Source organism: Cyprinus carpio, chromosome B22 (assembly GCF_018340385.1).
Source record: "Cyprinus carpio isolate SPL01 chromosome B22, ASM1834038v1, whole genome shotgun sequence".
NCBI lineage: Eukaryota > Metazoa > Chordata > Actinopteri > Cypriniformes > Cyprinidae > Cyprinus > Cyprinus carpio.
The window spans coordinates 23,169,688-23,182,362 of record NC_056618.1 but is presented as its reverse complement, the minus strand read 5'-3'; the positions used below and the strand labels follow the sequence as shown (position 1 = coordinate 23,182,362).

At 33.9% G+C, this 12,675-nt stretch overlaps 2 protein-coding genes across 3 annotated transcripts; one reads left to right on the top strand and one right to left on the bottom strand.

The window, feature by feature from the left end:
• Positions 1–50: 50 nt before the first annotated feature.
• On the bottom strand, positions 51–6,339 carry LOC109071198 (DNA-directed RNA polymerases I, II, and III subunit RPABC1). Its single transcript, XM_019087673.2, has 8 exons — positions 6,177–6,339; positions 5,844–6,018; positions 5,646–5,761; positions 5,480–5,560; positions 2,089–2,147; positions 592–670; positions 427–502; positions 51–139 (listed from the first exon to the last, which is right to left on the bottom strand). Exons 1-7 carry the CDS (start codon positions 6,231–6,233, stop codon positions 437–439), a joined length of 633 nt encoding a protein of 210 aa, XP_018943218.1. The 5' UTR covers positions 6,234–6,339; the 3' UTR covers positions 51–139; positions 427–436.
• Positions 6,340–6,910: 571 nt separating this feature from the next.
• LOC109071199 (phospholipid hydroperoxide glutathione peroxidase-like) lies at positions 6,911–11,433 on the top strand. Of its 2 annotated transcripts, none has more exons than XM_042749846.1 (7): positions 6,911–7,043; positions 8,684–8,778; positions 9,870–10,014; positions 10,090–10,241; positions 10,706–10,730; positions 10,876–10,935; positions 11,072–11,433. In XM_042749846.1, the coding sequence occupies exons 1-7, from the start codon at positions 6,978–6,980 to the stop codon at positions 11,102–11,104; spliced, it is 576 nt and encodes a 191-aa protein (XP_042605780.1). In that variant the 5' UTR covers positions 6,911–6,977; the 3' UTR covers positions 11,105–11,433. The 2 variants fall into 2 exon arrangements, with proteins under 2 accessions (XP_042605780.1, XP_042605781.1); XM_042749847.1 differs by lacking the exon at positions 6,911–7,043 and adding an exon at positions 8,311–8,472.
• The last annotated feature ends 1,242 nt before the right edge of the window (positions 11,434–12,675 follow it).

The following is a 12,675-nucleotide window of genomic DNA, read 5'->3' as shown; positions in this document are numbered from 1 at the left end:
GTTTTTAATATGGAACGTTGTCAACTAAAAGGACACACTGAGAGACAGAATAGCAAAATCATATTTATTAGTTTAAAAAAAAAAGGGGAAGACAAAATTCAGCCCATGTTCACTCTCAGCAGTTAGAGAAAGTTTCAATCTGTCAAACAAAAGATGAAACAAATATCAGTAATTCCTTTAAAATATTAACATTAAAGAATACAGATTTTTTTTTTTTTAGTTAAGGAATTAAAATGACACTTAAAAACTAAATACATTAAGAAAACAAATTAATGTAAGATATTTTGGATGGAAACCGGGAGGCTTGTGACTGCCCCATAGACTTTTTATTTGTTTTGTGGTTGAGTATTGGTTTTTTTTTTTTTGTGTTGGATTTTAGTTATTGTTGTTGCTATACAAATTCTCCTAATAAACAGAAATACTGACTTCACGAGCATTACTGGACCAGTCTGTATGTGATGTACCGTCCAGCAGTTTCACTCGGTCTGATGATCTTAACAACCTGAAGAACAAGTTACTTGAACACTCAAATGCTCAAACTACAGAGTTTTAGAGATGTCAAAATAAGAAGAAAATACACAGAGTTCCTACCTGGCCTCTCTTTAAGCCAAAGTAACGGGCAACAGGATCCCCGGCTTGAATTCTGGGAAGCTGGCTTTCCTTTAGTTTACTGGAGAGGAGCTGGTTAAGGCTAAACTAACCAATCTAAAGTACCAACTACTACAGTAAACCATCCAACTGAATCCAATAAAGCAGGGTTATTACAGTGAACTAAAAAAACAAACAAACATGAAAAACATTGCCTAAAATAAACACAGGCATTCACTTGCGAGGTATTTCTTTCCCACCATACTATGCAAGTCAATGGCTACCGTCAGCTGTTTGGTTACCAATTCTTCAAAATATCTTCTTCGTGTTCAACAGAAGAAAGAAACTCATACAGGTTTAGAACGACTAGAGGGGTGCGTAAATGGTGACAGTTTTCATTTGTGTTAATCCCTTCAACTGAAATAAAATATTAAAAAATGTTAGTTGCCAAGTCAAGATTTCTCATTTTCATTTAACTTGACTAAAATTGAAATTAGGGCTGCACGATTAATCGTATTTTAATCTCTGTAACGATATCCACCTTTCTCGATTAAATAAAAATAATCGTTACGATATTGGCCGGCTCGTTATTTATCCTGTAAACATGTTTTTAATTTGGCATTTGCGTTATCTTGCATTGCCAACAGGTCTTCGCTAGCGTTCATGCTTCTGGTTGCCAGATGTTAAGAGCTTCAAGTCCCAAAACAGAGATTTTCTCCTTTTTGTGCCTGGTGTTTTACTTAATCTGTGCAATCTGGCAACCCTGTGCGGGTGCTCACTGATGGCAGAACAAGCGCTGATGATATGAAAACATACATGAGCTGGAGTTCAGCGATATTCTGCTTACATGAAAGTGTCATACAACCTGTGTGTGTGTGTGTGTTTTACAAGCCATTTGTGCTGTCTGTGTAACCTAATCTGCCATGATCAAACGTTCACCGAGTTTGAATAATGGATCTATTGTGTTTAAGACAAATGCGCTTAAATTGCTACCTGTGGCAATACAATGGGGGAAAAATGTACATAAACAGGAACTGTTGGAAGTAATGTTAAGAGTTTCTAAAGTTTTTACCAGTTTTCATAATGTTAATCAGTTGAAAACTGCTTGACAATGTTAGTTTTCAGTGTGTATTAACGATCTCAGAGCAAAATATTTACTAAAATCTAATATGAATACAAATGACAAAACACTAACCACAGCCATCAGTTCTGCATTATTAGAGTTGGTTGAATGAAGTCAGTGTACAGTCAGTGGAGGTTGGTCAAAGGACACCTGAAATGTTATTGCATTTACCCTTTTGATAGAATAATCGTTATTAATAATTGTGATTATAATTTTAATCAAAACAATCATGATTAACAGTTTAACCATTATCGTGCAGCCCTAATTGAAAAAAAAAAAAAAAAAAAAACACGTTGAAAATCTGAATAAAAACTATGACAGTATCATTGTTAGTAACATGACCGTGCTATAAACTCCAACCAAAACTCAAAGGATACTACCGCGCCAGCAACTCTGTCACTTCCTCTTTAGTCATGACTATGTGCTCTGGAACAAGCTGAAAGAAATTAAAACACATTATTATTGTGCAAATTACACTAAAACATTAATGTGCAATATTAGCATCTTGGTGTAAATGGCCAAATGATAAGTCGATAAAAATCTAAAACGCTTTAAGCCCGAGACACTGCATGATTTTAGCAATCCTATAAGATCACTGCATGTCACACTGTGCATCATGGATCTAATAAACTCGGGTGCGACGTGTGTGTAGACTGTACGATACGACGCACGTTACTATACAAGAATAAACGTCATCAGCATGCACTAGTGGTGAACAATAAGAGCAGGATAAATCACACTTTAGCAGTTGTAGTTTTTTTAATGTGTGCTGAAAAAAGGAAGCAGTGCAAGAGGAAGGGATAAGAGCTTGAGTTTTATGTTTCAGCGCCATGATTTCATGTCGCGTTTTTATTGGCTGGTCAGTAAACGTGGATCGTAGCAGCAAACACACTGTGAGATGATCATGCTGAACCGTAGGCTGTCTTTGGTCACAAGACTGACAACGGCTGTCTTCGAACCTCTCTCACTGTACATTTACATTTATGCATTTCGCAGACGCTTTTATCCAAAGCGACTTCAGGCTATTATTTTTTTTTACCATGCATGTTTTTTTTTATCGTGCATGTTCCCTGGGAATCGAACAAAGAAATGATTTATCTATGAGTGAGAGGAAGGAATAGTTGTTTGTAATAGGTAGGACGATTGGTTGGGAGGATTGTTTCACAATGTCTTGTTATCTGGGACAGCCGAAAATCATGCAGTGCGTTTTGGGTTTTATAAGATAGCTACAACACTCACACCATAATGATATTATAAGAGCACACTTCAGTTATTTCGTCTGTCTCTTTAAAGGCACGAACTCGGGTGGATTCTGATTGGCTGTTAGTGTTTTTATCGTTAATCAGTGGAGGAAAAAAAAATCGTTCTTAAAGTCATAGGAATGATATTCCTAAGTATAGTTTTAATGTGGACCACCATATATTCTCACAGAAATAGAACGATTACAAAAACTTTATATCTATCGACGACAACGACGCTGGAATCTGAACGATTTTACTTTTAGCTGATTTATAGTCCAACCAAAATGTATTCGGGGACACCTTCAACATTTCGCACATTGTCACACAGTTTATTCGCTACTGTTTAGAAAATGGTAATAAAATATAACAAGACTCAAGAGTTGAACTGTGACAAATTCATCCTGATAATGTCAGATAACTTTGACAGAAAGGTATGTAATGAATCATATAAAATAGTTCCATTTAAGTACACAAATAGATCATACCACTTTAGGTCGACCAATTACCAAGCAGTGCCTAATTTTGTTCAATCTGTGGTGTAGAAAGGTCACATTAGCAATTAAAGACAAACACTTGAACAAAACATGGTCAGGTCAAAGTGTCTGAATAATTTCTGGTCCCAAATTTTAATCAATTTTACCAGAAGTAAACTGTAAAAAGAATTTTGGGTTATAATGTGTCACGGTTTACTTTATTTTGCTATCCTCACTTGCATAAATGAGCTATAGTGTCCTGCAACCACCAGTTAAAAAAATAAAATAAAATAAATAATAATAATTATATATATATATAGATATATATATATATATATATATATATATTTACATTTAGTCATTTAGCAGACGCTTTTATCCAAAGCGACTACAAATGAGGACAATGGAAGCTAGACATGTGCCGATATTCAGTAATGCGATATATCGCGGTAATGAATATGCACGATATTGTTCTCATGGGCATTTCTAAATACCGAGAATAATTATATGTTACAAATTATTCAGAATTTGGAATGCATTTTAAGAACACTTTTCCCATCAACTGGTTAAAATGCACAACACCGCTGTATGCTGCTTTAAAGACGCATGTGCGCTCTGATGTAAACAAGCACGCATGAGAAGCACATGGGGAAACATGTGAGAGACGCGCTGATGAAAGCACATTCACTCTCTGACAACAGATGGCGCTAAACTGCAGAAAAATGCAGCCCTTACCCTGGAAACCCCCTGAAAAAAAGCAGTTGAGCAGCTGCTAACATTTAAATAATATAAAATAATATTTATATATTTCCATAAATGTTTTTCCATTTTAATCTGGACTACAACATGCCCTAGATATTGTTTCAAAGTGTTTTGATTCTTTATTGTTCATTAACACTTTACATTAGGGCTTCATTAGTTAACAAACTGCCAATGAAAAAATCTTCTGAACATTCATTAATCTTAGGTATTCCAATATTTAATAACACATTGTTAAAATCGAAAGTTGCAACTTTATTTAATGAGCTAACATAAACTAAGACTTGAATTTTTTAACAAAGATTAGTAACTTCTGTAGCAAATGTAGCTATTTCTCATTGTGAATGTTAGCATGCATTAACTAAGGTTAACTAATGAGGTCTTATTGTAAAGTGATACCTATGGGTCTTTATAGTTCTTTTTGCACTTTAATCTGTGTAAAACTTTAACTTTAAATATATTTTTTGTATTGCTTTATTGTATTTAAATGTTTCAGTTATTTTGTTATAAGAAAAAAGTTATTTAACCCTGTTTTTCTGTATTATGACCACTTTTTTGAAAACTTAATTTCAATACCATGATAATACTGCATACCGTGACAAAACATGATCAATTAATCGCAACAGGAAGATTTGATACCGGCATATCCCTAGATTAATTTCTATAAAATGATAATAGAGCAATGATATATAAGTGCTATAACAAGTCTCAGTTAGCCTAAACACAGTATACGTAGCACAGGGCTTTTAAATAATATAATCAATAAAAAGAAAACAGATAAAATAGAAAAAGAATAGAGCAAGCTAGTGTTAGAGGTCTTTTTTATAATTGTATAATAAATGAAAAGAAAATAGATAGAATACAAAAGAATTAGAAAGGTAGTTAGATTTTTTATTTTTTTTTATAGAATTAGAATAGTGAGTGAAAAAGTTAGAGGGTCAAATAAAGATGGAAGAGATGTGTTTTAAGCCGATTCTTGAAGATGGCTAAGGACTCAGCTGCTCTGATTGAGTTGGGCAGGTTATTCCACCAGGAGGGAACATTTAATTTAAAAGTCCGTAAAAGTGACTTTGTGCTATCTCAAAATTTATATCTGGTATCTACATTTTTGGTTTGACTGTACTATAAAAACACTGACAGCCAATCAGAATCAGCCTGACTTTAAGAAGCTGCGCATTTAGCGCTGCAGAAGACTCACCTGAAGTGCTCTTATTGTCAGTTGGCGCGAGAACGTTGATATTGTTATCGTTTGAATATTGTAAACAGTGTGTTTAGTTTAAACGCATCTTCCTCACCTCGTGTTCGGTGATGTTGATTAGAAGCTCCTGCTGAAGAAACTGCTCAAGTATGTACTTGGGCGCCATGTCTACCAGAGACTGAAATTTAAGAGACAAACACGTAATTGAAACGCTTTAATAGTTAACGCTCCTCTAAATGTAAGTGTTTATATGCTTGCGTCACCTGTTTGGCGGAGGGCGTCATGCCCATCTGGACTACAATGATGGCCCTGGTGATGTTTTCTTCTTGCATACGCTGGCAGTACATCTTTATGGTCTTGATGCCGACCTTTGGTTCCTCTGAAAGCAAGAGCAGGTAGATATGATCAATCAAGCGTTCCTCGGCCGTTCGTAACGGGCGGGTTCAACAGGCGCTTCGTACCAGGGAAGAACACAAACATCTGGTCGGTGGGATCGTCGTTGTGCGCCACCAGGACCGTGAGATCGGTGCGTCGCGGTCGACCCTCGCTGGGTTTGTCTCCGAACTGGTTTCTGAACTCATCGAGAGTCTGGTCCAGTTCATCTTGCGTCACCAAATAACCACGATCGTGACAGAGCTGAAACATAAAGATAGATATTACAAGGACATAATAGCGTATTTCTGTTATCTGGATGCGTACAGTGTTAGGAGATCACGATACTCCTGCGGATCCGAATAAACGTCACAATAAACTGTCTCGCGGCATGTAAACAAGTCATATGGCCTTTAATTTACCTGCATTATAGTTTTTCTAATTTTCCATAGCCTGTATGTCTCTTCCTCGTCATCCATATCGCGTTAAAAAGAGGAAAATATTACGATTAAAAACAGACCGCTTATTCGATCCTTTTACTCCACGTTTGGGTCCCGGTGCTGCCGGGCGCGTGTATATGACGTCATACGTTACGCCACAGTGCGTACGTTTGATTTCGGATATACAAAATAATATATATAATATATATATATTTTTGTAAATGTATAAGATTTGCTATCCGTTTTTAACGAATAAAATGTGCTGTGTCGATATTAGTTAAAATGAATGCACATTTAAAATGGGTGGTTAATAAATTACAAATAATCTTAACCTAATTAAAATCATCTTTATTGATTTCGTTTGAAAACAAACAAGGAATTGGGGGGAGGAGGCTGTGTAACGTTCTCGAAACAGTTCCGATTATCTTATTGGAATTTCATGTGGAAAGGAAGTGCGTACGATTTCAGCAGATTTGGTTCTCTCGAACAGTTCGTGTCAAAGAATCGATTCACAAAAAGATTCAGTGATTCTTTTCTCGTCTCTTATATTTAGAGCATATATTACATTCTTTAAAACCTTCAAATAAAGCATGAAGACACATACGTTTTATTAATATATTAATATATAATTTCATATGTCATTACGAATCGTGGGGTTCATTTCATGAACGAATCGCTCTGTCTACCGGTTCAACTGATTCACTGAAAAGAACCGACTCAAAGGAAGTGTTCATTGAAGAGTTGGGTATCTCTGCTGGACTTTGCAAAGCGAGAAGATAAAATATGGCCTTTATGCATCGTTTTTTGCTGTTCGGGGCTTTATCGAGCAGTGGGATCATTGGTGCAATGGTACTGTAAAGTTAAATACTTTCACTTGCAAATCCGAGTCATATTACGTAATCTGGTGACGTTTTGAGGTTATGTGCTGCATAATTACGGGGGTTTTGCAAATGTTTTATCACCAGTTTACACAATCAGCCCTATTGTGCAAGATGAGCTCTAGTTTCAGTGTATTTAGGTCTTTGGTCTTTAGTCTTTTTGTCTCATTCTTCCATAACAGTAGTTCACTTTTCCCGTTAACGTGAGCCTATATAAATAATGCGCAACAACAATAATCATAATCACAATGTAATAATTTTTTTTTTTAAATCTTTGTATTGTTGTTGTTGTTGCATACATTACAAGAAATTTGGTTTCATAAGATCTGTTTAGTAATAGACATTGTTTTCTTTGAAACATGTATTGGATCTCTTTTATTTTCGCATTCATTACATATATTTTACAAAAGGATCACTTATAAAATTCTCCTATTTATGGTGTTTTGATATATAAAATGTGTCCAAAAATGGCATGAACAAATGCCCAAATACTACTAAGACAGCTAATTATGACATTAAATTGAAATTATGGCTTAAAAAGTCAAATTATGATACAAAACTAAATGAAATTATGACGACAAATCAATTGAGATAAAAAGAATTCAAATTTATGACAAAAAAATAATGACTTGGCTCAAAATGTTCTCAATTTCAAACCTTTATGCCATAATAATAGCTTTACATTTATTATAATTTTGACTTTCTCTCTTAATTATGACTTACTGTGACAATTTTTATGTCATTAATATTGGCTTCATCTCATAATAATGACTTAGCATTTCATAATTCAAACTTTTTCGCTCTGAATTATGACTTGGTATATATTCATCATGACTATCTTATTGCAGTTAGTGTGAGTCAAAACATCGTTTCATTTGTTGGTAGCCTATTATTTCATTTCATAATGTTTTTATGGCATGAATCTATTCCTGAAGGCAATGCCTTATCAATATCCAAATGAAATATCACGTGCTTGTTATTCTAGTCCACTTTAGAAGCAGTAACATTTATATAATGCAATCATCAGCGACTTATCTGATATGTGGACCGAGTGCAAACACGCACATCAAGCTATGAGCTTTCTCAGTTGTGTAAGAGCGTCACCCAGTGACCTTTGACCTCAGTAGGAGTTACAGTCAAATACCCCACACGCAGACAAGCCTTAAACCTGTAGTCAGCAAAAAAAAATCAACCTATGAGGAAGAAGCAGCCTTGGAATCCAGTTAATATTAATTTGGAGCCCTACATATATAAGCGGGGTTTTCAGTGTTCTGGAGGATTCTGCACTTTAAGAGGATTTGATCTAATGCGCTGCCTGCTGTTTCAGTAGTTAGTACTGAAAGGCAGTCATGCGTCTCTTAGGGTCCGCTGTCGTTTTCTCCTTAGTGTTGCAGACAATGGTAAGAAATGCTGTTAAAAGCCCAATATTTAAAATGTGTGAATAGCTTTCCGTTTTTTTTTTTTTTTCAGTTGCGTGTGGAATTTAAATATAAAGATTTGTATCTGATATTTGTTTGAAGGATTACTTACAGAGTTCTTATTGTTTTTGTGTGTGTATGTATTCAAATCACTCCTATTTGTTTACAGCAGCATGTTTTTATTTTTTTTTAGTCTGCACAGCTAGAGGACTGGCAGTCGGCCAAATCCATTTATGAGTTCAGTGCCACGGATATAGACGGCAATGAAGTTTCCTTGGAAAAATACAGGTGAGAGATAGAAATCAGCATGTCATGAAACCTGTTTGTTCAGGTATGAAGAACAGCACAGTGGACTTGCAGTCTACAGGAGTCAATGCTAGTTAGTAAAAGATTTTGTCTGCAGATTTTGGGCTGTCGGAGTCGACATATTTCTGTGGAAGCCCATTTCCACAACAACGTTGGCGAATCATAATTATGAGATAAAAAGTCATAATTATGACATAGTAAGTCATTTAAAAAAAATGTAGATGACATGCTAGGTCTTACTTATGGCATGAAAAGACAAAAGGCAAAATTATGATATTAATAGCATAAAAAGTAGAATTATGATATAAAACGTAATAATTACGTACTAGACTATAATGGACAGAAATGAGAAAAAATTAAATTATTACAAAAAACTATTGAGATAAAATATCAAATCTAACAAAGTCATAATTAAGACACTTTTCTTTACCTGTCATGATTATCTTTTTGTCTTATTTTAGCCATATATGTCAGATTTGCAACTTTATCTTATTTATTTTATCTTTACTGAACTTTTTGTCTCATAATTTGACCATGTATATCAAAATTATGACTTTATCTCAAATTTGACTTTTTATCTCATAATGATGACTTAGAGTATTTTATAAATTAGATTTTTTGCACTCAGTTAGGACTCATAATCTTATAATTTAGCATGTCATAGTTTAAAATTTTTGTCTTAGTTATGGCTTTATCTCAGAATTTTGACTTTATCTCATTTTTAAGTCATAATGTTGACTTTTAATCTCATAACTGTGAGTATCTCATAATTTCAACGTTTTATGTCACAATTATGATTTACCGAAGCATGATTATTTTTAAGTGGCAGAAACCATAGATTTCACAGAAAATTGTGTAATGTATGATGGGCACAGACTATGATTCTATCCAATCAGAGGATATCAAACATGTTCCATATTTTGAGACGATTTTGTTTTTATTCGTTTATTCACATATTTCTGCATAAGTCTGGTAATGTGTTACAGTCATACAATATGATTGTGTGAGGCATCATGGCATTAGTGTCAATCAGTTTGTAACTCTAACAAAATCTAATTTGCTGTACACTTTAGGGGAAGAGTTGTCATCATCACTAATGTTGCCTCAAAGTGAGGCAAAACCCCGGTAAACTACTCTCAGTTTGCAGAAATGCACGCCAAGTACACTGAGAGGGGTTTAAGCATCCTGGCCTTCCCATCCAACCAGTTTGGACATCAGGTATGGGGACAAAAAACATTTTTAATGCTCTTAAAGCTCATTAATACAGTGATCTAATAATACGTTTTTGTTCAGGAACCAGGAACAAATTCCCAAATCAAGGAATTCGCCAACTCTTACAACGCGCAGTTTGATATGTTCAGTAAGATTGATGTGAACGGTGACTCCGCACACCCTCTGTGGAAGTGGCTGAAGGAACAACCTAATGGGAGAGGAATCTTTGGAAAGTGGGTTGCCAAATAATTTAACTTAGTTGACTTGTAAATTCTGTGGAAATAAATGCTTGTTTGATATCGACTAAATAGATTCAATGGATAGTCCAGCCAAAAATGAAACGTATGTAACTCAATCTTCTGTGGAACTTAAAATAAGATATTCTTATATCTTAAGATGTTGTATATAAGAATGTTGGTAACCAGACAGTTTCTGTTCCCATTGACTCCCATTGTTTTATTGTCCATGTAATGAAAGGTAATGGGAACAGAAACTGTTTGGCTACCAGCATTCTTCAGAATGATCTTCTTGTATCTTCAACAGAAGAAAGAGAGTCATGCAAGTTTGAATTTGACATGAGTATAATGAAATGTGATAGAATTTTCATTTTTTTGGGTGAACTATACCTTTAATAGAGCTGCACTCTAAAAAAAACTTGTTTAAATATCTATTGACTGTTGTTTTTATTCCATTACAGTGGCATCAAATGGAATTTCACTAAGGTTTGTGCATTTTCCCTTTGAATTATGCTCATTTAAAACATATTATGAATTAAATCTTGTATTTTAAATCTGAATACCTACTTAGCAATTATTAGTTTGATTAAAATAGTTTAATTTGCTATCAATTTTTGCGTTTTCTTTTCAGTTCCTTATTAACCGTGAAGGCCAGGTTGTGAAGAGATACTCCCCATTATCGGATCCAAGCGTAAGTTGTATTAATCTTTGATTGTATTTTCATCTGAGTCATAAACTAGGTCATGTTTAAGATTAGCTACAGCATCTAATTATCACAGTGACTCTGGCACACAACATATATTTTTTATTAAATATTTCTCTTTTAGGTGGTGGAGAAGGATCTGCCTAAATATCTCTAAGGAGCATCATTAGCTGACTGTCAAATTACTGCACGCTGCCCTGCCGCCCCTCTTCATTCTCTCCGACTGACCGCTGGGTATCTGTGATGTCGTCTCATGGACTAATGATGGTTTGTTCAGAAACCCTTCTTGAGGAAAGAACGGACCTGATGCATTTGGCGTGCAACCCCTCCTGAGAGCATCATCAGTGGCCAGAATCAGTCTGGAGAGAGACCCCCGCTCCTTTAACTATACCCCTCTGCTTTCAAATTAAAATATGCACATTTATTTAGAACTAAACATGTTGTCCAAGTGTAAAATTTCTTAATAAACGCAAAAAGATTAAAGTATTATTATAGTTTTTTGTTTTGATTATTTTACTATTTTACTATTTTTGAATTAGTTTTTATTTTCATATTTATCATTTTCATTCAGGTAAAGTATTAGTAATTTTGTGGCGTTTTTTTAATATATATATATATATTTATATATTTTACTATTTTTGAATTAGTTTTTATATGTTTTTTTATATATATTTATATATGGCTTTATTATTATTTTTAATACATTTTTATTTCAGTTTTAGTCATTTGAGTACATAAAGGTAAATTAAATAAAAAATATAAAAATGTTGCTTTGGCAGTTAGCTGGAATAAAATAAGTAAATGTTTTAAAAAATGATTATTATTTTAATTAATGTTTATTTTATTTCAAGTATTTTTATGGTTTTATTTTTAGTTAACTATAATAACCCTGAAGTGAGCTTGAAATATTTTATATAATGATTGCCCAGGAAAACTGTAAAATCAACATCGATATAATAATATGAATAATTCTCATAATACTATTTATATTATAAACACTCTATATATGTACACACACAAAGAAATAATATTTGTTATTTATTATATGTGCACACTGCTTCATTTAATACAAAAGGATAATTCACTAAAGATTCATTAAACATTATTGTTATTTTTCATTAATTAATATTTTGTAGGAACAACCTAACAGTGAAAACAACACTTTTGGGATTATTATATTACATTATGTTAAAACGTACCAAATTTTAATTAAGTCGTATATATGAGAGTTAAGCCTTTCTTCCGACGTGTACTAATGAAGATTCACCAACAGAGAGCAGCAGCAGCAGCAGCAGCCTCATCCGAACACTCAGCAGCTCCTGTGCAAGAGTTTGGAAGTGCGAGTCATCTCGACGAATCGACTCGATTTGTTTCGGTTCAGTGAACCAGTTCAAACAGTCAATTGTTCTGATAGTCATCATGTTCGTTTTCTTAATGACGGGAAAGGCTCGCTGTTTATCACTATGGTTATATTAATTACAATAATTTAATTTTAGAGCACAGCCACCACAAAATCAGACTTACTTTGAGATCATTTTGAGGTTAAATACAGATTTAAAATCATAAGAAAGCGTTCAATAGCTATGATACTGTTTTTGAAGCTGTTAGCATTTTCATTAGTAACTGTAATTTAATTACACATTTTTCTCGTAACTGACTGATTACAATTACATTTATTTTGTGATTTAATTACGTTATTAAGTTACATGTAACTAGTTACTCCCCAAC